General features: G+C 39.8%; 2 protein-coding genes across 3 annotated transcripts; one reads left to right on the forward strand and one right to left on the reverse strand.

Moving 5' to 3' along the window:
* Positions 1–25: 25 nt before the first annotated feature.
* gas2a (growth arrest-specific 2a) lies at positions 26–20594 on the reverse strand. Of its 2 annotated transcripts, XM_015032941.1 has the most exons (9): positions 20474–20594; positions 20319–20396; positions 15444–15605; positions 12566–12696; positions 7162–7306; positions 6058–6121; positions 5742–5967; positions 5559–5666; positions 26–1684 (listed from the first exon to the last, which is right to left on the reverse strand). In XM_015032941.1, the coding sequence occupies exons 3-9, from the start codon at positions 15586–15588 to the stop codon at positions 1475–1477; spliced, it is 1029 nt and encodes a 342-aa protein (XP_014888427.1). In that variant the 5' UTR covers positions 15589–15605; positions 20319–20396; positions 20474–20594; the 3' UTR covers positions 26–1474. The 2 variants fall into 2 exon arrangements, with proteins under 2 accessions (XP_014888427.1, XP_014888425.1); XM_015032939.1 differs by having other exon boundaries at positions 20319–20594.
* A 403-nt stretch (positions 20595–20997) lies between these two features.
* Positions 20998–22703, forward strand: fancf (FA complementation group F). Its single transcript, XM_015032943.1, has 2 exons — positions 20998–21096; positions 21340–22703. Exon 2 carries the CDS (start codon positions 21391–21393, stop codon positions 22420–22422), a length of 1032 nt encoding a protein of 343 aa, XP_014888429.1. The 5' UTR covers positions 20998–21096; positions 21340–21390; the 3' UTR covers positions 22423–22703.
* Positions 22704–27000: the final 4297 nt, after the last annotated feature.

The raw sequence follows: 27000 nt of genomic DNA on the forward strand, positions 1-27000 counted from the left end.
TGATTAGTAATTTCTCTCTACTGTCTGTCACAGTTTTTTTTTTTTTTTTTTTTTTTGGAGACTGCAGCTTTGCCTTTGTACTTTCACATATGGTGCTGGATGACGGTGTAGTGAATATTCCTCGAAGTGCTCAACTTAACTGAGGTCTTTTCTTAAAGCTGCCTGATCCTCAAAAGCTTCTGGTGCTCTTGCCATTTTGTAGGACAAAGAGTATAGCCAATGGTATTGCTACAGTTAATAAAGCACATTTCTGTTACGTGTGTTTGGACTCCAGATGCTGATTTCTGGTTTTACATCTCGACACATAATGACACCTTCTGACTTTGTGTCTGCAGGGCATCAGATGAACATTTACAGATGTTTTAATTACGAAGATCATTCAAGGATATTGATATTTGGAAACAAGAGGAGGTTGTCACAAACAATGAGACTTTATTTACAGTTAAAAAAAGGATTTTCACTTCTAAGAAACTTGATGGTTTTTAATCATCATTCTTAGTTCAAAACCAACATAATACTCCATAAAAAGTCACATATCAATGAGCTCAGCTTTGATACAGGTATTGTCTGTTATTGTAAGACTCCAAACCAAAAGTCAGATTGTTTTCATGTTGATCTCTGTTCTACCTCTAGAGGTCAGTAACTCTACACAAAAAGAAAAACTTAAGTAGCTTCTCAAGTCAAAAACCCTCTGGTTCAGTTCTGCGTGAGATTGTATTGTTTAAATAAAGATTATGCCAGAACCTAGCCAGTAAATCAATTCAAAGTGGGAATGTTGCATGTAGTGCAAGCACTGCTTACATTTAACCTAATCAGAAATCCATTAAAAGAAATACTTGTAAGTGTTGGATTTTAGAGAAATGTTTTATATTATGCAAAGACACACAATCTAAAGCTTTGGATAGTACAAAGTTTTCTTATTATATATTTGTTAAAATTAGTTTGAAACATCAAAATATTGATCCTTGTGGAATATCTTCTACCTACTGTGTTAAAACGGCATTACATGACAAAATGTTAGTTTCACAAAGGTGCTGATGAATCCATCTCTAGTTTGCATGAAAAGGATGAACTTCTGCATGTCGACTATCAGATTTAGATAGGATGCCTCTGAATACTCACTGAAAAGCTTCAAGTATAACTAACGATTAAAACCAAATGTCACAAACATCTACAACTTCCCTGCTAAGCTCCTGTTTCACCCACTACACTAATTATCAACAAAATTAATAAAGTATGAGAATTTCCTAAGCTAAAGAAAATAAGATAAAGCACAAAATTAAATTGAAAACTATACTACCCAAGATTTCTATTTTTTCCTCCTCCTACCCCCTCAAACAACAAATCATTATTTTACAAGTCGTCTCTCTCCGTTTCCTCCACGTTTTTGCATAGCAAAGCCCCGTTATTAGAGCGGTCTTAAAAAAGTCACGCATACACCATGTCCAGACCAGAACCACTCTGCGGTGGGCCTTCACTTCTTGCTGCGGTAGTGGGCCGCCACCACCAGGTAGCTGTCCGGGGCGAGGTCTTTGATGTTGGGGGACTTGGTGCTGATGGGGGATATCTTTCCCTCCACTCTGGAAATCTGCAGCATGCGGCAGGGGTCGTGTTTCAGCAGGTAGCTCTCAAACGTCTCCCAGCCTCCGCCGACCCGCACCATCACATGCTTGTTGTGCAGCATCTGCAAAAGGAAATCGAATCGGGGCGAAGCTGGTTTAAGAAGTCATTCGGAAACAAACATTTGTTTAACAGGTTTACCTGCAATCTTGATGAAAACCTCTGTAATAAACGTCTTGAAAAATACAAAAGACTTCTCTTTGTAGGAGAAAGTCTACAGTAACTGGGAAATTAAATAATAGCCATAGAACGTTTACATTTTGTCACATTGCAGCCCCAGATTTGAAAGCACGGTCAGTACGGCTGTTAAATATCCAGCTGGTTTCTCCACTCAAACTCTCTAAATCTGCGCTATGTTTGCCTCACAAGTCTATAAAGTGACTTCTTTTATTTTTTGCAGCAATTTTTCCTTAGGATGTGACACCTGTCACATCAGGGCGCATTCCCAAGGTTCGCTACCATGGCAACGTCACCCATTATAGTAAAAAGAAGAAATAAAACACGCCGCTGTATTAGATGATCAAACGCTCGCATTCCCAAGAGACTGTGCTCATAAAATACGTCTGCTACGGAGTGAAGGCTTACTGCCACTTTTCCTCATTAGCACTTCATTACACCTCAGCAGAAACAAGCTTGTTTACTGAAGGAGGGTACATAAAAAAATCATAATGCTTTATTAGTCTTTAAAGATTGACTAAAACATACAGTTTGATTAAAAAAAAAAAAAAAAGATAGACTACCAAGGACCTTGTGACTTCGGTGTGGTCAGATATGAGGCTTCTTGCCCTCCAGCAGCAGAACATACAACATTTATAAGCCTCTTACAAGAATCAATCTAGGGGGCAGCAGTGGGGCAGCACTTCCAATCAGCTGCACTGGGCCTGGGGCTTTGTTACAGTGCACTTAATGGATCTGTGTGAAGCAGCGAGGTTTCAATCATTCTGCTCTGGGACATGACTCCTGCCTGAGACCAGTCCTTCATCGGGAACCCAGAGGACGGCGGAGGCCCGGGGGCCGAGCGGGGACAGCACCGTCCAGAAACACTCTGAGGTTTCTCCACCGTCTCACGCTCAAACAACAAGCAGCTCATTTATTCCTACAGTGGGGAAGGTCAGTCATCACGTGAGCATGTTGAGCGCCAGAGGTTGACTAATATGCATTTTTCCTAGGACTTCTGACTCTACTAGATGGACAAAAGACCTGAGTGACGTGACCTCCCTCCCCCAAAACCTTCTTCATATTAAACAGAATTGGTGTCAAACACGTTTTAGCCGCACAAACCAGCACAAACGTGGAACGATTCATTTACACCAGTTTTGTTTGATTTTTAAAATCTTAAAAATTATGAAGGCACAAACGAAGATTTTTGCCACACAAACCAGCAAAAACGTAAGACTGGCAAAAATTTCATTTGATTTTGTAAACGTGGACTGGTTCGTTGACCTTTGATGACCTCTGAAAACATTTATAAATATCTTTAAAATGATAGTGATACAAACAAAACATTTTGCTTCACAAACGTAGCACAGCTGATGGACACCATATTTCATTTGACTTGGCTTGTTGACCTTTGATGACCTATGGAAATATTTGCTAATTTTCACAGAGGTCATTTGTTGCTCAACGTCGATTTCGTTTAATCTGAAGGCAGCTTTACTCAGGTGGACAAAACAGACTCTAAGTTGGCATAACGGCCACAAATGACGGCTGGAATGTTTACACAAACGGCTTGCCGTACCCCAGCTGCTTACAGACGCTGACTGGCCTTACTGTAGCAGCTGCTAGCAGGGAGACCATGTGAGGAATGTTAATTAAAGCATCCTCACCATAAAGAGAGCTGGCTGAGAGACAGAGCGACAGTCGTTTAATGCTCGTTTTACTTGGCATTATAAAAACGCCTGCTCTCTCTCTGTTACGAGATCTCTAGTTATTGTTCGGGATTTTGTTTGGAAAAACAGATGATTTCAAGCCTTTTCAGCTCATTTGTGCTGCCAGCCGCAGAGATAAAAAGCAGACCTGACTTTGGAGAGTGTATGCTGCGTACCAGATTGATCTGGATCAACACTTTTCGCCTCTTGTTATTTGTCCTAGGTTGCTTAGCAACACATTGGAGACTAAACCAATGGGTTTTAGAGGCATTTACATTTTCGCCATGTTATTGTGGTTGGAATTCTTTCATCTTAGCAATTACGCTCCGATTGTCCCCACTGCAGATTATTTCACCAAAACCTTGCAGAAAATTAGCGATGATTGGGTGGCAGGTCTAGATTTTAACTGTGCTGCAGTTTATTGGGCCGGCAGCAGAGGACATCCAAGAGTAAACTCTCGTTTGCACGCCTGCAGATCTCAAACATACCACTGGCATGAATCACATAGTTGGATGTGTGAATCCTGGATGTGGGTTGCCAAGTAACCAGAATCCCAGGAGGACAGATTCTCGTTCTCAGATCGGTTAGCCTCAATTTATCCTCCTCAAATACCAGGCATCCCTCTACTCATGGACAGCTGAGAAACATTTACTGTGCTCACAGCTAATTGTGTTCCTCAGATCAAATAGAAGTTTTTTTTTTTTTTTTGGTTTTTAACGATTAAAGTAACAGCCTGGCAATTAGAATATGTGGTTATAGGTGGATGTTTATTTTTCCACACAGCAAGAGCGTGGCATTATCTCTGATTAAGAGCTTACAACGATGGTTGGCTCAGAGAAAAAGGAGGATCAAATTTATCCAGATAAAAAGAGTTTGCTGATGTTTGAACCATTTGAAACACACACACACACACTTTATATCTAATCAAAAGCATTTTCAGCGCACAATATTGAGATTTTGGAACTTCAGGAAAATCCCAACATATGACGAGCCAAGCCAGAAATGACAGTTGGACGCATCTGATGGTCAGGCCTCAGGCTGCGCCGCTGCATGAGAAACCGTTGTGTTGTTATAATGAGCACAACCACCTGGAGCACATTAGAGCACCGTTCTTGTGCGGTATATTCAGAAATGCTGCTGAGCTGGTAGGAGCAATTTATCAGGCCGACAGGACAGAAATATTCTGTTTCTGGAGTGAAAGGCAGAAGATGTTTACTCTGTGGCAGATAAGTTTCAACTCGGTGGGAATGAGTCGAGAAAAAACATGTAAACTGCATTAACACCTACGTCAACCTTCAAATGTAGTGCCCAGTGAATAATTTCTCCTTTATTTTAGATTCCTAATGTTGTATTTGATTTGTTGTACTTTCTGAGTATAATAGAGGTTAATTTAAATGTTTGTGTTCTTGGTTTTTAAGCTTAATTCACCAGTTTTTTCTGGTCTTGTTGTTCGTTAACCAGTTGGAACAACTCTGTCCGACATGTTAAGATTATTGTACAAAAATGTGTCTTTTGCATTCCCTGCTCGTGTGTGTGTGATTTTATACTTCTACCATGTTCAAAATAAATGAATAAAATAAAACGAGCTTCAGATATATTAATCTCCAGCTGGATGACTGACATTTGGAGACAACCGGGTCCAGTGAAAAAACTAAACACTGAAGTTGTTTATAGAAAGGATTTATGGAGATAGAAGATCCACTGTTAATTTTGTCAAGCGAGTAATCAAAAGAAAAACAGACAATTCTAGTAAATACTACATTTTCAGAAATTTTACAGTATACAGTGTAATATTTGTGGCAAAGGTCCTCAAATCCAGGCCTTGAAGGTTGATTTCCTGCTACTTTCAGATGTGTCCCAGGTTCTAATGCACCTAAATCAAATGACTGAATTACCTCCTCACTGTGCAGAGTCCTGCTAATGACCTCGTCATTCGATTCAGGTGGGTTGAAGTTACAGGACTCTAGTGCTAGAGGCCAGGTTTCAAAGACCCCTGATTTATGGAATACGTTTTTTATTCTGGTGACATTTAAACTTGATTCGTTTCAGTCAGGCATTTGCTAAACTCACCCGTATAAAGAGCATCTTCTCTCCAACGCGGTATCGACCCTGCGAATGTCTTTCCACACAGAACTTATTTGTGCACCTGCAGGGCGGATCGTTAGCGATGTGTCTCACCTGTAACACATAAAACACTTTTGCACATTTTTCTGCTCTGATTTGAAATGCAAAAGTCACCCGTTTGTGACTTACAGCATCATCCAGGAGCTTGCCTGCGCCCTTCTTGGACGAAGTGACTTTGGTCGTAGTTGGAGTTGAAGTCGGTGTCGGTGAAGAAGACGGGGAGGGGGATGATGAAGAAGGGGACGAGAGGGGAGGCGGAGCCGGGGATAAGGGTGATGGGGGAGGTAGAGGTGCCCTTTCTTCTTGTTCAATCTCTTTCTCCAGTTTTATAAGGCCTGGAGGCTCCACATTGTAGCTAAATGTGAAAAAATAAAACAATCGGATGAATCATATCGAGGGCCTAAAAGCGTCAAAAAAATGAAAACGCAGCACAGCTGGAACAAACCGTGACGCTATCCGACCCAACTCTAGTAGACAGAGGCACACCTCTCGCGGCTGCTTATGCAGAACTACAGGAAGAGAGCAAAGCTTAGCACTCAGTTTTATAATGAGACACGATAACACATCCAAAAAAAAAACAAAAAAACAAGGCAATGAGTGAAGATGAGTGGCTTGGTGATGGTGAATAACACATAAAAACAAGCTGATGGACTCCATGCATTCAAAAGTCACTCAACTCCTTCATTCTCTTCCCTACAAATTACATGAAAGTGAGTGAATCTGCCTAAGTTTGAGATGTTCGATTTAACCTCCACCAATGGCAAACCAAGCAGGAAGTGCGCAGACAAAAAGACACGATAGATGTCACACATCCAACCATGCGATGCAGAAAGGAGATCCACTGTATGAGAGCAAACCTGGGTGTCGACACCTCTACTGCTGAACTCATAAGTTTATCCAAAGAAAGAAGGACAGAAAGAGAAAGAAATCCATCAGCTACTGTTTCTGGACATATTTCGACAGATTTTAATCACAGTTGCATGTCTGCAAGGCTAGAAGAGGATTGTAATTCAGTGTTAACCTCTTACTCGGTATGCCGCCTGACCTCTAGAAATTAAATTATCTGCATACTTGACAATGATAAACCTTCAGGATCAAAATGAAAAAAGAAAAAATGTAAATGACCCTGTAACATTCTGCACCTTATCTGGAGGACATTTATTTGGAGTAAAATAACATGCAAGGGAAAAAGGCTTGAGACAACAAAGAGAAAAATATTTAAAGCTGGAGAAAAACTCAGACAGCTTTGGCCTACTTTTTCACTTACTCACACATTCATGTCTATTTGTTGAATTTCTGTGTTTTAAGTCAGACATTCTTCTCATCATGCAGAGTTACTCCCTCCACAGTGAAAGTGAGGATTGTGAGGTAGACAGTCCATTCTGCTTACTATTGTACCTGCACAATCAATGCTCTGAAAGGAGCCAGAAACCTGAGTCCGGGGTCCTGGCAGTGCCAGAGTTGGGATCTTTGTTAGCACAGCCAGATTGTCCAACATTCGGATTTGGTGGCAGTCTGATACAAATGGGGAAAACCCAGTTCAACTCACCTAGGCCCTCAGACTCAAAGAGACATGTTTCACCCACTCCGACCTCTCGGCACCAGGCCAGGAAGTTAGCTGTGTTGTCGCGAGCAAAGAAAGAACCGGACGGAGCGCTCTGCCGGCACGGGATCCTCCGATTGGGGATTTTCTTCTGAAAGCACAAATAAGAGAAAACACGCAAGTAAAGAATTAAAATAGTAATTCTCTAAAAGATTTAAGATGAGATTTTTTTTCCTTGCACTTCCTGAGATATCGATGTGACCACAGTTTTTTGTCTTATTGTAATCCTTTTATGTATCCTTCCCCATCCTTGTATATTCTGTTGATTTTATGGAAATGCTTTCAAAGTGTAATAAAAAAATGACTTTTTTAGTTGCACATTGTATGAAAATGGTCATACAGGTAGTTAAAACCAAATTTCTGTCATTGTGTTGTCAACGATTTGTCTGCCAAACCGGAAAACCTCTTTGAATGACAAAACGACCATGTGGTTTCCTTATAAATGGAGAAACGCCACTGACCTATGAAACATGTAAACCAGAATTCAAAATGTTCAGATCAAAAATTCAGATGATAGTGAAGCAATTCAGTTTTTAAAGACGTTATTATCCCAGCAGAATGATTGAAGTAAAAAATGAAAAATACACGATTGGGACAAGAGCCACATGCAGAGGGAGAACATGCAAACTCCATGCAGTCAGACCCCAGACTGGGACTGGAGCCCAGGACCGTCTCACTGCAAACCCAAAGCTCCAAGATATTTAAACATTATTTTCATGGATCTATTTGTAGTTGATTGAGGCCCAAAAAGAGATTGAGGTGTATTTTGCCAACGTGTGGCCCAGTCCAGTGTTTTGATTGAGATGAAGTAGACAGCAGTGTCTCCTCCATCTGCTCCGGTTTCATCCTGGTATCTGGGAGCCTTTTCTTTGCGGATCAATATGGGAGATGAAGGCTCCGAAAACTGGAGTTACTTTACCAGACCCTCCGTGATTTAGGATCAAATGACATACTTATGGGTTTCAGCCCCCACGCGGTCCGTTCACAGAGATTTATGCGCCTTGCTGCGGTTTTATGAAGGATATGTGTGTCTGCGCTTCGAGAAAGGTGCAGTGAGCTCATGCAGGAAATATGCAAGCTTTTGTGGGTATTTTTCATTTCATTCCAGGATCTCTTTTAAACCTTTTTTTTTTCACTCATTTATGTTCCTCTATTACTGAACATAGCTGTGGAAAAAACGTTTGCCAATGGCATTTAATATGCCAGTCAAAATGAAATGTATTTCTGCTGTGGCTTGTTATGTTATTATTGGCACCTTTGTGTGTTTGATTGCACATAAGGTAAAGAGCTTCATAAAACAGTATTTCTGAACAAAGGGGAACATAAAGAATAAAAATAAAATATATACTTGAATAGAGCACGGGTGGTTTAAGGCAAATTTTTATACATCTGTTCACATTTAGTGCATATGTTGACTCATACTTGTGTTATTATTATATATCTTATCTGTCTTGCTCAACATGCAGCGGCCAGTTATTGAGTGATTAAAACTCGGCCTAATCAAAACATTTGCAGAACTATCTGCAGTTTTCTCACCTTGAGATCTGTGCAGCTTTCTTCCCCAAATGGATAAATGCTCCACTTATCTTCAAAATGTGTTTCCTATTTAACAAATATAGTCTTTTCTATAACAGATTTAACAAATTTAAAGTCTACGTTCAGCACATTTTATGTGCTAACACATTAATAAGTGGATGAGCGATAATGGGGCAACAGGTCTATTTTATCACCAGCATCATGTTTCAAAACCCCAGGGATGTGCAGTTGTGGTAAGAAGAAGAATATTATTTTAAGTTTTTAACGAGGTATCCCAACAGTTAGTGCATCTAATAAAGAATGTAAATAAAATCAAGAAGTAGCTGCACTAGTTAAGAATCGCTACAAGCAGGCTCAAATAAAAACAAGCATGTTTATTGATATGTTTTAAAATGTTCTCAACCACATATTTTGTGGCCATCTACAGGCCACATGTTCATGCAAACTAGTTAGGTCTGGGATAACATTTTTATACAAAGTCCACATTCTCTAAAGCTAAAGATTTTTTTCCAGAGTTGTTCCATTCAAAAAGCAGTTTTGTTTTACATTTGGGATCATTGTCCTGTTGCGACACTCAACTGAGTCCATCTCATGTAAAACATCTTCAAACTGACCGAACTGAAACAAGTTTTACGCTAGCAAAGAATGAGAGGATGCTAACCAAGAAAAAGCACTGCTCCAAAACCAACAACCTCAGTACTGACAGAAAATTTAATCTGCCAAGCTGAACAAGCCAACTTTGTTTTAGAGGAAAGTTTTATGAACTGACAAGAAGAAGATTGAGCTGTTTGGCCACAGGGACAAGATATGTTTCGAGAACTTCAGCTAACGTTACAGTAGAGCAAGAACCAAATGCAAAGAGGAAGTAGTTGGTTTTAAAATTAAACTATTTACTGAACAAAATATCAAAACCCGAAACCTTACAAAAACAAAAGTCCAGGTTCACATTTTGAGTTTGGCCTTAGTTTACAACCTTTAGTGGATTTGAAGTTTGAATGAATTCAGTTTCAGTTTTGTGAGCTTGAATCAGCTTAACTGGGTCGATGCTGCTTTTATTTAGGAACACACAGGCAAGGAAGCTAAATACTGAGCTGCTTTAACATTCTTCCCTCATTTTTCCATTTGTAGAAGCCTCAACCACTTTGGTTTGTTTATTTTTTCTGGCTCATCATGTAACTAATCTGTTTGCAATTAGACTAATTAGCAGTGAGAGGTCTCACCAGCTGTTTAGTATTACAGAGTTAAACCAGTCTTCATTGGCCTTTTTCTGAACCATCTCAAAAGTGAAGCCTCAAACGTCATGGAGTCTGCAGATTTCACACAGTTTTCAAAGCTTTATGTTGCATTTGTCCTGCTTTCAATCACACATAGGACTAATCTGAACTGATCATGTCTGTATTATGTTTTTGCATTGGAATTTAGCACGAAAATGAAGAAATCTTTTTTTTTTTGTATCTACAACATTTAATTTATGTTTTCCTGCTGCTCAGTCAGGTCACATGAGCAGATAAGACTTGACTTCTACTGGAGTTCACTTAGACCCACCTGAGGGTAAAAACTGCAGCTCTTTAGGTGACTTGGAAAGCTTCAAGTGGCATTAAACAAAACTTTATGGAGCAAGAAATGTGGAAAACACGCTGTTCTGTTGTTAGATTCTGACATTTACGCTGACGTGTCTTTTAATTGTGGATAAAGAGCAACATATGTCCATTGCAAACAATCTGAAAACCTGAGACGGCTCTGCTGTTTTTCTTCTGCTCTCAACAATCAATGTGCTCCTTTATGTTCAGTAGCGTCTCTGCTGTCCCACGGTCGTTGACCTCAAGTATTTCCTCACATCTGTGCTGCTGCTGCTGCGCTCACACTGAGATCAGGAGACCCTTCGTCATCAGAGCGGCAATGCCCCACTGCAAACATCAACAACTCTCACAGAAGGCGCCACAAAAGATCCTTTGCCTTCATTTGCCTCTGAACCGACAGAATTAAGTAAATCTATTGTAAATATATTAAAATCAGGATTTTATATCTGTATTTTACATATGTTTGAGTAAAAAAAAAATCATTTACTTCATAAAAACATATGCTGTCATAAGAGAAACTGAAATTACTCTGATGACATTGAGGTTGGCAGAAAATAGTTGGACTAATTTACAGATATCTTCTTCCAAGGTTCATGAAACCCTCAGTTCAAAACCTTCAGCGTAGTTCTTTCAATTCTCCCAGGGTCTGTGGGGCCCCGCTAGTTAACAAACCCCTACAGCTTATTTTTTCCCCCCCTTCATTTCACCCTATTGGAGACAGCAAAATCCCATCCCCCACCTTCACTTTCTGTATAGTTTTTTAAATCGTGGAGCTCTTGGCAAAGTTTGTATTCATCGGTCACGCTGATCTCACTGAATTACAGCACCTAGCCAAACTTTTTCGGTTCTTGAGCTTCTTCTTTTTTTACATTTTACTGTCATACAATCATAAATCTGAATGTATTTAATTATGATTTTATGCAACAGATCAACACAAAACGGTGCCTAATTTGGACGTATGATTTTCTTTTCTTTTTTTTCCCCTAAGCCTGAAAGAAAGTGTGGCGGCCATTTGTATTCAGTCAAGCCAGCTTTTGCTACAAATTACAGCTGTGAGTATTTTGGGGTAGGTAGCTACTAGCTCCCCACATCTAAAAAACTGAGATTTCTGATGATTTTTTTGCAAAATAGCTGAAGCTATTTTGAGATTCTGTCTTGCCACAGAATCTCAACAGTCTGGGCTTTGACAGGACCATTCCAACACTCTACATTGATTTAAATAATTCCCTTACACATCTGACTGTACATTTATGGTTGTTTCCTTGTTCGAGTTCGAATGCATCCCCACAGCATGATGTTGCCAGTTTGTCACAAAAGGCTAGATTTGTTTTGTAAATGACTGATCGCTACCTGGTTGTCAATTTCTTCTACCTGAGCTGTGCTTCTCTGTAGCTTCCCTCAGTGTCAAAGTCAATGTCAAATTTATTTAAATAGCACTTTTAAAAAACAGGTTAAAGTTGAACCAAAGTGCTATTGTGTTATCGTTGATGAAAAGAGAGAGAAAAAAAGGCTTGTTTTAAGATGTAAACTTTAACTCAAATGAATATTTTTGTAATTGGGAAAATTTAGACAGCAATTGGTTGCCATATAAATTGGAATTTTTAGGGGGGTAACAGAGTAAAGAAGTAGGAATACATGCACAACCCACACTTCTAAGACATTTATTTGTAAAAAGAAAAAAAAGTTAAAACCATGATCATTTTCTTTCCAATTCACATTTATGCTCTAATTTGAGGTAGTTAAAATAAAATCACACTAAAGCACATACCTGTGGTTGCAACGGGACCTAATGTGAAAAACTAAAGAACAGATCTGCAGGAGAAGTTAGTCTTTGATTGAAGATTTTCAGTCTTAATGCCCAGTAATGCTTATTTCAGTTTCACCGTCAGAGTAAGAGTTCAGAGATGCTGCCTGTAATGAATTTCGTTGTTTTTCAAATCGCAGAAAGGGACCTTTGAGAGCTAACTGGAGCTGCATAACTCTTACAAAATATTAATCGACAGTTTTAGAGGAGCTGCTAAAAGACTCAAGACCGAAGTGACCTTTGTTCCATCTGATCAAATCAGTGAACACTTATTTGTTAATTTTTTTCACTCTGGAGCCCTGCTCTGCAAAATCATTCACAACGAAAGTAAGTCTGGGAACACTTTCAGCCACAATTTAACTTCCAAATGAGTATTTTCACCGTAATCTGTCTCACGCCATCTCACTGCGATCCTCCGATTTCTCTCTACCTTGCTATTGCCAGGCTCATGCAGGTCTCCATTACTCTGCCTGAACTTCTCCTGCAGCGTCTCAGCCAGCTGGCACAACAGGAAGCCATTGTCTAACCGATCCATGAAGCTCTCAGCGGTGATTTCCAGACCTGAGCAGGGGACACATAAAGACAGGCAGACAGTCCAACGTCATAAATCCATCAAAAGTGCGCTCATTTAAAATATACGTGAATAAAAGAAATAAAATTCAATCTCCTGTTCATTCCTAAGCCTGATGTAATGCTTTCAACTCTCCAGAACTGTTTTAATGATCAAGCCTCACTGTAGGTTTGTAAAACCGCTCAGGCCAGAGTGTAAAATATAGATTATGAAGAATTTCCTGGTAGTCCAGTGGCACAGAGGAAGACTCCGTTTACCCAAAGTAAAGCCTCATTATGCTGCAGAGTTGCACATACATATTGGTGATCAACATGTGGCGTCCACTTGACTGACTTCCAGAGGACCATACTTTTGCGGTTAGGTCATCGTGAAATAGGAGGTAGTGGCAGGGGGTGGGGGATTTGTCTGTGGAAAGAAACTGGAGAGATTTCTTTTTTAATCCCATTTCTGTTTCTTATAAGAGGAGGGGTTCGGGGTTCCATGTTTAATGAGTTCCAAATGTTGCAGCTGAGCCCAAAAAAAAAAAAAAAAGAAACGAGCTATTGAAATCTTGAGAAATTTTCTGCAAGTTGCCGTCTTATGCTCGACCCTCGACCCCTTACTGTGTGAGCAACACATACAGCCACAGAGCCCTGATACAAATATTTCAACCCAAGTAAATAAATCGTCCCTTAGGTTTGTCCAAAACTCTCTCAACCTGAAAATGCAAACAATTTTGAAAAAAAATAAAAAGAGTAGCTCAATGAATTCTGCGAAAGCACATTTGCTTTAAAAACCAAGATGTCTGCAGGGTTTGCAGATCCAGATCTCTGGATCAGCCGGTTCCAGAGCAAACAGAGGGCCAGAGATGACAGGAAAGATTATTCCCTCGTAGCTTCCCATAAGCCGGAGTCCATTACAGGAACTCATCCTGCTTGCAGTAAAAGTAAGAAATAACTTCAGAGGACATTCCCTGGAGAAACACCCAGTTATTAAACATAGCTACACATAGACAAACATGGCTTCAGTATCTCTGAATATTATCTACAGATCCGGTTAGAAGTTTACATCCACTCATTATGGGAACAAATGTCATATTAATGTAGAGGATTTTAAAGATGCGTTTAAACTGTTCGTTTTACAGGATGAGATAATTAAACACCAAACAATCTTACAATAAATTGTCATATCTGATATTAAACACAGGCTAAAATATTAACATACGCCTCCACTAATATTCATTTAAACATCCCTCAATAAGTTTCAACTCAATCCCATATTATCTAGTCCTTATTAAGCACCTCTTACAACCCTGGCTGGATATTTGACGCCTCTGTTTTAATCAGAATTGATCAATAGAGATCAAATTATTGGTTTCCTGGCAAGTATTCAACTTTTAAGCACATGACTTCTTTAGGGTTGAGACGGAAATCAGCTCTGATGTGTTTTTAGTTAGAAATGTCCAAGTTTCAGCCGACAAGCTGCTGATTTGAAGTGAAGTTGACACATTTTTACAACCCAATTCCAATGAAGCTGGAATAAATAAAAATATAAATAAAAACAGAATACAGTGATTTACAGATCCATTTCAACCTACAGTCACTTGAATTCCCTTCACAGACATAATATTTAAAGTTCAGTCAGAAAACTATGCATACACCACTGTTTTTTGTTTTTATTTTTTATCAGGCTTTGTAAGATCCTCGCGGCGGATTGGATTCAGTAAAAACCGGATGTGACTTAAGATACGTTGGATTTGTAATCGAAACTCGTAATTTCCAACTTTGAGTTGGTAAAATCAACTGAAACACACCATGAAGTTGGATTTTAGATCCATAATGGCCGCTCCTTTCATCAACAACAGTGAATTGAAAATATGTCTATGTTACAAGACACACTAAAATCAATGCTACATGTGGTGACTGCAACTCTAAACTGGACCAATTAATGTGGAAAGTAAGTCTTAAAACAATGTTTATAAGAAGTCCTATGATCAACGGCTACTTGGACGTCGCCATGTTGGAATCTCAGCTTTATTTCTGTTAACTGGAACTGGAAACCAGCATCAGACCTACAAGTAAAGCCAAAAAGCTAACTGAACTATAATTTTACTGTTTTTAAAACTCAGAGACATAAAATACAAAACTGCATTGGATTATGCTCCCTAATTTAATCTCATTCAGATTAGATTGGGGAGCTGCATGTATTCACTTCTAATTGCTGTGATTAAAAAATAAACAGCAGCACAACAAACCTCCATACTGCTTATTCTTTACCAGTGGCTCTGCATTATTTAAGAAAAGTTAATGATGTCCATTATTCCTTTAAGGTAATGTATCGAACACTGACTCAGGGTCACAGTTTGTTGACTTGAAAATGGGTTAGTAATGAGAATTAGATTGATTCCAGCTTCCTGTAGAAGTGTTTACATCAGCACTACCACTTAAATTATGTTAAAGACAAAACAAGGAGCCTTACAGAGTTTTTTTCTTTTTGCAGCATGGTCAGTGTTTCAAATGAATTAGCAAAACGGCAAAATATGTGGAGAGAGAATAAAAGTTTGTGTCCAAATAAACTCGCAATTATCCAAATCGTTAAAGTGTGAAGATAAGCAGACATTATTAAAATAATAATTCTGACTGGATCCACATCACCTTGATGCGAAACGATGCTCCAAATGAAGCTATGCGCTTTACATATACAGATACGATTTTCACCAGCCTATTTTAGACTAATCTGAGTATTAATAATGTTTTACCAAGAATGTTGCTGAGCCACAGGGCGAGGTCTTCCTTCATGGGCAGCAGGCTGGCTTCATGTCGACTGGAGAGCCACTGCTGGTACTGCTGCATGTCTGTCAGGCCCGGACCGCAGAGCTGCTTTGGGCTCACCGAGCTGCACATGGTCGCCGGCTGATGGCCTGGAGCACACGGTGAGGACCAAAGATGATTCAATTAAAAGTTACATCAAGGCAATAAGTCAAAACTGAACCAAAAATAGCTGTAGGAGAAATTATTTATATGTGTTAAATGACATTTGAGTTCCAGTTTGGCCTATTAAACTTTTCTGTAATTTTTACTGAATCTGCATGGCATCCTCCAGACTTATGGGAACCTCTGGTGAGATGTGCAAAGGCGCATACAATAAATACATCATCTGTTGCAGGAGTATAATCCAAAAGAATAGAAAGGTGCAACAATCCCAGCCTAAGCATTCCTAGTCTTATAGTGACTGAACCATTTATAAATGTATACTTCACTTTTCAAAGTGATCCACAGATGGATGAATGTGAGGTCTTCAGAGCCTATTCAGATAGCAAACAAAGTAACAGGATGCTACATTTTTGCCATTTTAAAAGAGCCAAAAATGATAGAAACAGACAAAAGCAATTATTTTCCTGTTGAGGATTTGGTTTGGTCTATTTTGCAGGTTTGAAGCTGAAAAAGTTCCAAATCATTACTGTATAGACCCTGTAGTCACATATTTTGTTAAAGAAACACAAAGATTTTTCTCTATTTAACATGTTCCTTTTCTAACATCCTCCTCAGTCTTTGTAAGACTTTGTAAACCTTGGTCCTCGCATGGCCCTGTTTGACCCAGTTTCAGCAGTTTTAAACTTTTTAAGTTTCACTCTCAGCAGATAAGAACAAATTTCAGGGAGTAACAAAAGTAAAAAAAAAATAAAAAATCAGGACACATCCACCTTACTTCAAAGGCATGTTCTTTTGTCTTTCTGATTTTGAGAAGAGACGAGGAAAGTTGATTTTTTTTCTCTACATTTGTTCTGCATGAAGCATCAAATATTGGCTGTTTGCACCGCTACTTAATCTCATCAGAATCCCTTCGATTACATTACACCAAACAGTTTCCTTGTTCTTATTCTTACAACCACAGTTATTAATTGATGGTGTTAATTGATTTGAGAAATATAGCTGCTAATGAGGCCAACTTTCCTAAAAGGAGTGAAGGAACAAATCCATTCTGACTCCTTTTATCCTCCAGGTTGAATCCCAGCAGGGATTACAGCGACCTGAATGCGTTAGACAGCAACATTCCTCCTCCCTCCTTCATCGGACAACGGACACTTTCATACGGGCTCGACTCATACAATAGCAGCTTTATTAAACAAAGAGCTCTTTGAGTATTCCCTGCCACCAGTAATGGAGTCTATTACACCGTCTGTCTCAATCCAATAGTCAGCGCCGCAGCAGAGTTTGCATGGATCAATAGCTTTTGACATCAGTAATAAAGCTGATATTTAAAAAAAAAGGACTTCATTCCGTCTAACCGTGATGTCACTGATAAACAAGACATTTCTCACATCTGTTTCGGGTACCCAGTTTACTGTGTGAGCTTTTGCAGGGAAATCATTCAGTTTTCTGTCAGCTGTCTCCTTTAAGGAAGCAAATAGCCCCCAGATGTAAGCAGAAGAAGAAACCACAAAGTTCAGGCTGTGATTGTCTCTCTGAAGTAAACTGAACAACATTGTGATGCAGACAGACAGGAGAGAACCTCACACTCTATTAATACCTGCACCACAAGGCTTTCAGCTGCCATTTGTTTTTTCTTACTCTACTGATTTAGTTAAAGGAAGTTGGAATAAAGGCTTTATTTTTATCATGAAAACAAGCGGACGAATTTCAAAGGTTTCCATCCACACTGGAATACCTCACATGACTGCGTGGCACGCAAAAAACAGAAGCATATGATGCAAATTACAATAAAAAAAAACACGTCTTTCATACAAGGAAACATAAATGCCATAAACAAATTGTTCAGGACGGCAGAGGATTTCTGCTGACTGCAGAGAGAGAGAGAGAGAGAGAAAAACATGACAAAAAGCTGCGAAACATTTCAAGGTTCCTTGTCAGCACGCAGCAGCAAAAATCACACTGCAGTGACAAAAACAAACATCAAAAACCTCGGAGTCTGAGCAAGGTCATCTCATCTCAACAAAGATGACAGCTTCTAGCAGCGTACACAAACCGATCGCTGGGGCTCAGCAGTTACAGGCAGGTGCGACATTCCCATGTGAGATGCGTGGATGGCTGATGCAGCCAGGTCACCAGAGCAACTTCATGCAGGTTCCTGCATAGGTGCTGGATGTAAATATGCATTGTTTTAGTCAGATTTTTAATCTATAATGTTCTAGCATGAGAAATATTCATGCTGAAAAACTTTTCTTAGATTTTTCTGAAGAATTGTGAAATGATCATAAGACTTTCCTTTGGTCAGTTTAACTCCAACTTTGTGTTCAGACTCGGCGTCCAGCTGGAAACCAAACCTTCGTCCCAGTTTTTCTGCCTCTGATGATTCCCTGTCCTTGTCGATGAAAAGACTCTTCACAGCATGATGCTGCCACTGCCATGTTTCATGGGGCAGATAGTGTTTCCAAGACAACATTGGGCTATGAAAGCAGGCAAAAGCAGTAAAATGTTGGTCTCGTCTAGAAGGCATGAAGGAAACGCTGGAATTCTAAAGGAAAAACTTTTCGCTAACAGATTTTGTGAGGTGTACAATGAATAGTTGCCCTGTCAACAAATTTTCTCTCTGGAGATCTCTGGTGAGAACATTATGCTCATAATTAATACTCTCCTTGCAATCAGTTAAGAGGACGGCCATTTCTTGGTAGGATGTGGAAAACGCTTTCCATTTTCAAATGGTGGATTTAATACTTCTCTATGTGATTTTAAGTCTCTGGTTGAAAGTTCTCCACAGCTTCATTCCTGATCTGTCTGCTCCGATCCTCGCTCCTCTTGATGCTGTTTGTTCCATAATGTTCTGTAACAAACCTTTTTCAGGTTTTTATTTGTGAAAGATTTTAGTAAACATGCATCATTTTCCCTCCACTTGACAGCTATGCTTTTCAAATAAAGTCAAATCAACTTTATTTGTACCGCACATTTCAGCAACAAGACTGTTCAAAATACTTCACATCATTAAAACATAATATAGTCACCAGTTAAAAACATTACATTTTCTCAAATGACATCATCGAAATCATCAAGCAAACACACATCAGATATTGTGATCAATGATCTACCTAAAATAATCAAAGTCAACTCTAAACAAGCAGGTTTTGATTTAAAGGAAGTCAGTGTTTCGGCTGTTCTCCAGTTTTCTGGACGTTTGTGCCAGATTTATGGTGCATAGAAGCTGAATGCTGCTTCTACATGTGAGCAGCAGCATCCTGGATCAGCTGCAGCTGTGATTGACTTTTTAGGCAGATCTGTGAAGATACTGTTGCAGCAATCAATGCGAAGATGGAGGAGTTTATCTCTCTCTGGGACATTAGTCCTTTAACACCTACCCTGTGTTGGTCACTCACTTAAAAGTGCGTTGAAGTTTGTGGTTGAAATTTGAACATTTCACGATAAAGGCAGAATAAAAAATGAAAATTTTCAGAGCAAAGACTCCATGTTTTGTAAAGTACTGTGATATTTATGACCAGAACATAAGAACACATGATTCTCAATGGAACACTGTTCGACATACTTCCTGCCTCTCACCACACTGTTAGTTGGCTTGTTTGACCTCTGGCCCAAAAAACACCACTCTGCTATAAGACATGTTTCATTTGATGAATTTGCAAGATTCAGATCAATTTTGCATTTAGCATCTCAGAAGATATTTAAATGAACAGATACATTTTGTCATTCTGGAAGGATCTCTGGACTTCCACAAAGCCATTAAAAAGCGTCACGGTTGTTGCAGATTGCTCCAGGAAAGGCATACGGATAGGAATCCTGACTGCGTATTGCCTCAATTATAAATCACAAAAGTGTCTCTGTGCTTCTAGCTCACACTGGCCTCCACTTCTTCATCCTCTACAACAGCAAACTTATCCAGAGGTGGAATCACTCAACTAAACTAGGGGATTCTGCAAAGTTTCCGTGGGAGATAAGCTTTGCTTGCACAAACCAGATTATAGCAGCTGTTGCAGCAACTCATTGCAGGACAAACTCTTCTGCATAAAATATGAAAAAAAACCCCTGTGAATTATATGAACATGCACAAGATAAACAAAAATCTAGTTTATATAGACTTTTTTGTTAAGATACAATGATTTCTTGCTGCTAATTAGCTTTTCCAACCTCATTAATCAGTTTATTCTTCATTATATGTTTTCCAAATCATCCAATAAGCAAAATGCATTAAAAATACAACCACATATCCAATTACAAGTGAAAACTTTGATGTTGCTTCTGGTGTCTTAGCGCTCTCCGAAATTATTTTAAAGATTCAATTGCAATAACTTTTTTTTTTTTTTTTTAAAGTTGTCTCCGTCTTTACAACCGTCACAAATAAAAAGAGCCACAAGAGTCAGTTTGCCAGTCTGGAAATAAGATCAAGGGTGAACGCCTAATGACTTATGTCTGAAATTCAACAGAACACTCTAATTAAAAGGCTGCCGCTGAAGTAACAAAATGTCATTATCTGAGTAATTCAAGATGCCTCTCATTGCATTAGAGAAATGAAGCAAAATAAAAGAAATCTTCTCTTCAGGAAATACTTAACCAGCATCCAGCTTTTGGCTAGAATTTTTTTTTATAGTTCACAGAAAGTTTGGTAATAAAAACAAATTGAAAAGAGGAATCGATCTGACATGAGACTTGAATAGTCAAAGGCTCACCCTTCAGCTCACTCGTCCTGTGAGCAGCTGAATCCCAGTTTTCATGCTTCTCCGACGGACAGGTTGCTCTCCAAAACACTGAAGCAATGTGAAGCAGGGAGGTCTGCGTCGGAGCGCACTGCACGGAGATCTGACAGACAAACACAAATACTCACAGCACGCTGCTCTTGTTGCTGCTGCTGCTCCTGCTGCTACTGATGATGATGATGGGAGGGAAGTTTAATCCAGCTGGTCGAGCCTCCCTCCTCCTGTTGCCTTCATGCGAAAGAGTGAGACTAAAGTAATGTCGTCTGGTTCGTTTGGGTAGAAACGGGCTTTGTTTGTTCTCATGTGTGAATAGTTTCAGATTATCATTATTATTATTATTATTATTATTATTATTATTATTATTATTATTATTAGATAGATAGATAGATAGATAGATAGATAGATAGATAGATAGATAGATAGATAGATAGATAGATAGATAGATGTTCGGTATGTGCTTAAATTTACAAATCAAGAAAGACAGAAAGAAATAAATTAAGAAATAAGGACAGAGAGAAACAGTCTTTTTTCTTTCACTCCTTTTTTTGTTTGTTTTTTTATTATGATTTTGATGATGAGTCTGATTCTGAGTTCAAAGACAGCGCTATCACTCCTGATACGAATCTTATTTTGTCGAACACGAGTGTCTTTTATTTTGAAGGGCTAAAAGTTAGGAGTCCAGCACGCATGCGCACAAGTAAACGCCACACAAATACAAACGGAAGACCCGGGTATTGGAAAGTAAAGACGAGTAAGTTGATAACAGCAAAACAATGATGTTTATTGTCTTATTCTTATTTTATAGTAGGGCTTTAGCCGTTAGAGCAACTTGACTTAAAACATGGTTTATTTTTGTTCTCGCAAAAAAACCGTTTCTAATGCTGCTTCTGGGGAACTTTTAGCTAACTTACTAACTTTCTTGAACTGAAACGAGTGCCTTGGAGTTAAAGGGCACTTAGGGTTCAATACCTAAGTCGTGTTTTGTCCCCATCAGTGCCAAACACCGGGAGCCCACTGACTGGGCTGTGAATGCGGACAGCGCCACATGGAGGCCGTGCTGAAAAACGTGGGCCGTACCGTGGAGCTGCTGGCCGTGGCTGCCCACAGCGGCGTGGTGAATGAGTGGGACGAGCAGACCGTGACCAGGGCTTTTCACTGGGCCAGGTACTGTGAGCATATTTACAGCAGGTTCCACGGTAACCCCGTCATCAGAGGAGTCCTGGAGAAGCAGCTGCAGCTCACCAATCACAGTTTGAAGGAAGCTCTTCCTGAATACAACGCAGTGTCGTTTTTGGATCTGGGTCGCTGCCAGGATCTGCTGCTCCTCTGGCTGTTGAACAACTCTGCATTGCCAGTCTCCATTATGAAGATGCTCTTTGAAACCAAGGCCTCTGCTGATTCTACAAGCAGCAACTATGAAGACGTCAGAGGCCTCTGCAGCCAGATTATTCAGTGCAAATCTGCCTGTACGGTGCTGCGTCCCCTCCTGGGCGTCCCCTCTGTTGGTGCTGATGCTGAGGTTCAGGGAGAGATGCTGATGGAGAGGTTGGGGTCCGCGCTGAGCCAGAGCAGCGATCCCCTCCGGGCGGAGGACTTTCTGAGCTCCGTCCTTCAGGAATTTGAGGTTGCAGCGGAGCATTTGTGTCCAGTCATCGCTGCAGCTCTGCTGACAACAACAGACTCGGCTGCACAGACCGCCTCTCAGGATTTTCTCCTGGACTGGCTGCAGAGTCGGCGTGGCACGCTGCAGCACGTGTGCACTGCGCTGCCTTCCAAGGTTCTTGCAGACTTGGCAAAAAGACACCAGAAATTTAGAGATGCGTTCTGCAAGTTGCTGAAGAGGTGGGCGTCGGAGATGGAGTACAGGGTAACTGAAGGCGAATGGGTTCACGCTGCTACAAGCTCTGCTGTGTCCTTCCAGAAAATGACGGAGCATTATTTGGCCCTGTTTGAGGCCTGTCCCTCTCTGAGGACGGAAATGGAGGATGAGTTAAATGCACGGAGGATTGCTGATGGAGACTTTGATGTCAGAGGTCTGAGCGTGTGGGGGGACAACCTGTTGGCACTGAGAAAGTGACGCTCAGACCTCTGGTTTCTTTAGAGCTAGAAGATTTCACCAAGTTTACATGATAATCTGCCTGCCTGATGTGTATTAATACTAAATAAAATAAAATGTACTGCTTTCCAAAAAATAAGACAAATAAAAAGACATTTGATCATCTGAAGGATGCAGTGCACCTGTTCAGTACTGCTTTAATATATATTTATTATACTGGTGTTTGCTATTGAGTATTGTTCAAGAACGTCTTCTATGAAGTGGAATTGAACAATAAGGCAATAAATATTTTTTTTAGGTTATGTATTTATGTATATTTTTATGTTTTGTATCAGCAGGTATAATATCACAACTGTGGCACATTTAAACATTTAAAATATGAAACAAAAACAAATATTGCCTTCAAACAGAACAACTTGAACCCAACAGCATAAACTCTTCCAATTAATCCTCACATAATGAACCAAATACATCATCTGCTTGTCACGGTGGCCCACATAGATTTCATGCTAGTACAATTTTTTTTTTATCTTTCTTCATAGGTTTTGTCAAATTATCCTTATAACGATTTGACCCAGAATCAGAAAGGCTTTGATGCAAATTTTTATTGCATATTTTTCACACTGTGACTGACTTAAAGCTGGAACACTGCAAATATTACAGAAAATACTTTAAATGTAAACCAAAATAAAATCAGAGAATAAGAAATAAAAAAAAAAAAATTGAACACGTTAGGGTACAATACAATTTCACCAGCGATGCTCTTTGTGAAGCAAAGCTTCAGTAGATTCATACTGATGTAGGTAGAATCAGATGGTTAGGAACAAGGGATTTCTGTTTAGTTACCATAGCTGCAGCAGTGGAGTCTGGACTGCCGTATTGTCGTCGGTGTGAACTGTTCTGTGAAAGAGTCGGGAAAACGTGTCAAAGCAGTAAGAAATAGTTCATGCATTTACAAAAGACGCGCTCTGCTCTGCTGAGATAGTGATGATGACTGAGTTCATCCAGTTTCTTTAAGCAGGTCAAAGCAGTCAAGAAAAACTGTAAAACAAGTTTCACTGCCTTTCAAAACTCATCACTTTATTTGTAGTATTGCAGAATGACTAATCTTTACGATCCACAGTATATGCTACATTATGGAATGTTGCTTGTTGCTGTTTGTTTAAAGAAATATGAACAAAGGCTTTTTTTTGTCAGGTGTTGAGACACGTGAAAAAAATAAGAAAAAGCTCACTGAGTTTTTTTAGAATTTAGATCAAATTGTTTTATGTTACAAAAACCTTGACCTAAATCTAATACAATATATGCAAAGATTTTTTAAAATTGTTTTTCAATAGATTATTTCTAAGTTAAAATATTCTGATATAGATTTGCTTGATAAGTAATGACCTTAAAGTGCATAAAGTAATAAAACACAATCAGCAAAGCAGCCAAACACTGAATTAATTTAACTGTTTCCTAGCTACGTTCTCCAGAAATGATTTTTTTCCCCCCTTTCTCTCACACTATCTGTCAACATCCCCTCCAGCGCTGCTCGCTCCAAACCTATACATTTTGATTGGCTTCATGCCAGTCATGTGACTGGACTGGTAATTTGCACATCTCAGGCTTCACCTGCATGTCGAAGCGCCTCTGTGGACGAGGGATCAATTAGTGAGACTCTGGCCTCTCCCTCAGTCAGCCGGTGTGTGACAGGTCTCTGTCAGACGGCGGATTAGAGCAGAGGAGGAAACACCAACACAGCCACGGCTCGTTTAACACGCCGCGAAGGCAATTCACGTCGAGACAGACAAGGGTCAGTGGGCAAGGGCAGCTCCTACACAACCAATTTATTTCCAGGGAATGAAAACATATGCGTCAGGCTGGAGGAAATCCAACAGCGACTGAGGACTCTGACTGATCTATTGGGAACAAACACAAAGAGGAATTTAGTTTAACAAACCGATGAGTTTTTAATATAGTCTTGCAACTGAGGAGATTGTGGTTCTCACTTTTACTCTCAGCCTCACATGTAACTGGCAGGAGGTGTGAGCAGTCATGGCGATGACTCACATGTGTTACTGACTGACTTTCTGCAAGATGACAGGGTTTTAAAATGCTCTGCCTACAAACGTCAAAGCTGGAACCTGGCTTCCTTTTTGTTTTATTGAAATAAAATATCAGTTTGTAAAGAAAAAACCTCCAATATGTCATTTTAGAGAACAAATCTGTCTATTCCTGCAGGGAAGCAGGGTATTTTTTCTTTTTTATTTGCATTTCCTCCAGCATCCCTCCTTCAGTTTGCTTTCTGATATTGTTCTCCGTCAGCGTGGGGTGGCAAACTGCAGTGAGACGTGCTGAGAGGGGGGCACCGCTGTTCTGCGGCGTCCACAGGGTCACGGAGGATAACATTCATTAAAACTCAGACCCAGCCACCATCTGGTGGACTGAATAGGGATTTCTCGGAGGGGGTGGGCTGCTGAAAGGGTAGAGCCTTCCCTCGGCACGCGCCTAAGCCCCTCTGATTGAGAGGGGGGGACCCCTGGTCACACCTGTGTCCCACTTAGAACGTGATGGACAAAAAATAATTCTGAGGAAGATGTGGACTCTGTTCTGCATTAGTTTCATAAATTAAATAAGGCTGTCAGAGGAGCTGTTGTTACAGTAATTTGCATTTTAAAGAAAGGGAAGGAGTTTTTTTTTGGCCAGTAATCTGCTGAAAATATGAAGAAATGGAAGTGCAAAACAAAATTAAGCAGGTTTTCATAGCTAATTAGGCAAAAGTCAGCTCATTATAACCAATATGAGAGAATTAACCATCATATCTGACTTAAGAGGGTTAAAATGTGAAAAATCTCCTTTGCCTTTCAGTTTTGGTCCTGAGGAATCAGATAAAAAAAAAAAAAAAACTAATAATAACTCAAGAAACCTGATTGTGAATGAAAAGAAAATGTTTCTGTTTTTCAAGAAAGGAAAAAATATTCAGACTGTTTTACAAGACACCAGATTTCAAGCATAACTCAAAATATGTCATTTTCTGTTGTTTCAATCATTACCCCATCAGCTTCATGTTGAACCTCTGTGTGCGAAGCACGGCGAGTCTCTGTGGAGGTGTCAGTGTAATCTGATATGTGGGAGGTGAAACTAGATGGACAACAGCTAGATCACATCACATTTGTTTGTATTCAGGGAATCTAAAAACAACAAAAAACAACCGCATACTTTCTTGTATTTTATTGGATCAATATAGAGCTGTGCATAATTGTGAAGTGAGTAGAAAGACATTTTCTTACAAACAAAAATAACATAAAATCAGGGGCAGTGTGTGTAATTTACCGACCCCTGGGCCTCCCCCACTCAGCTCCTTCAGACTAGCCAGCAGCAATTAGCAAACACCTGTTGGAACCACACATCAGCAGAGCTCATTGTACAAGGTATTTCTCAGTGAAATGCTGGTAAAAAAAAAAAAAGCTGTTTCAGAAAGAGCAGGAGTTTCTTAAAGATACAGAGGCCTTAAATTATGAAGTCAAACTTCTTCTAAGTCATATTTGACAAATACAACATTTTTATAACAACTGTGAGTAAAATAGTGACATGATTGTGGTATAAATGGCACTATATGGATGGAAAACGTAATAATATCTTTAAGGAATGTTTAAAGAAGGACTAAAATGACCACAGATGAATGTTTTTAGCACTTGCTGGTACTGGGAGCTGAACAGGAAGAAAATACCCTGAAATTGGCAATATCAGCATGTAACAGAAGGAGAATTTTTTGTTTGACCAATATATATATATATATATATATATATATATATATATATATATATATATATATATATATATATATATATATAAAATTATGTGATGGTGGGTGGAGAACTCTCATTTATAACATGTTCATTTTTGCTGTAAAGCCAGCCTCGGCTGTCTGACTCTCCACTAATAAAGCAATTAACAAGGGAATTTATTTATGTGAATTTATTTGCCCTGAGGTGGGGCACTGTGCAGCAGGGGGAGGGTTGTCATAAAGCAGTAATTACTCCAATACTGTGTTGAAATGTGAAGCTGTAATTACTTGATCTTTCAGCGTACGACGGAGCTGAATTTTCCATGGGAAATTAAGGGCTATTGAAGCGGCGAGGAGGGAATGTCGAGGACATTTGGAGGAGGGATCAGGAGGATAATTGCATGCAGACAGACTCTCAGGGGAAGGGTGCAACCTCTGTCATCAAACACTCATTCTGGCCAAGGCCTCATCCCATTACAGTCCCCAAGGAGCGACGCTGCACCTGCCCCACCGACCCACAGCTCCTCAGCTCTCCTTCACGCACCCACAGATTACACAACCAGGCAGGGACGAGAGTGACTAAGCTTTGGGATGCAGCAAAAATAAAGCATCAGAGATGCAGGCTAGAGAACTGCTGAGAGCGTTTCACTTAGCGTGCTGACAGGTTTCTATGCCCACAGGCCCGTCACAGGTGTAACAGCCATGACCTCGCAGCCTGGTTAGGCATGAGAAAACATGTTCCACATGAGCGGCGACACAATTGTGTTTTCCGTCAAATTAGCGTGCACTGAAAGGCGCGCAGTGCAACGGCAAGCGGAGTTTTAATGGCC

Source organism: Poecilia latipinna, unplaced genomic scaffold (genome assembly GCF_001443285.1).
Source record: "Poecilia latipinna isolate Pla-1442-1.1 unplaced genomic scaffold, P_latipinna-1.0 Scaffold254, whole genome shotgun sequence".
NCBI lineage: Eukaryota > Metazoa > Chordata > Actinopteri > Cyprinodontiformes > Poeciliidae > Poecilia > Poecilia latipinna.

Coding starts and splice junctions, on each gene's coding strand:
- fancf (XM_015032943.1), top strand. CDS start 21,391: ATGGAGGCCGTGCTGAAAAACGTGGGCCGTACCGTGGAGCTGCTGGCC.
- gas2a (XM_015032941.1), bottom strand. CDS start 15,588: ATGTGCAGCTCGGTGAGCCCAAAGCAGCTCTGCGGTCCGGGCCTGACA. Junction 5,667..5,741: donor GCAAGCTCCTGGATGATGCT/GTAAGTCACAAA, acceptor TATGTGTTACAG/GTGAGACACATCGCTAACGA. Junction 1,685..5,558: donor AGAAGATGCTCTTTATACGG/GTGAGTTTAGCA, acceptor TTCCTTTTGCAG/ATGCTGCACAACAAGCATGT.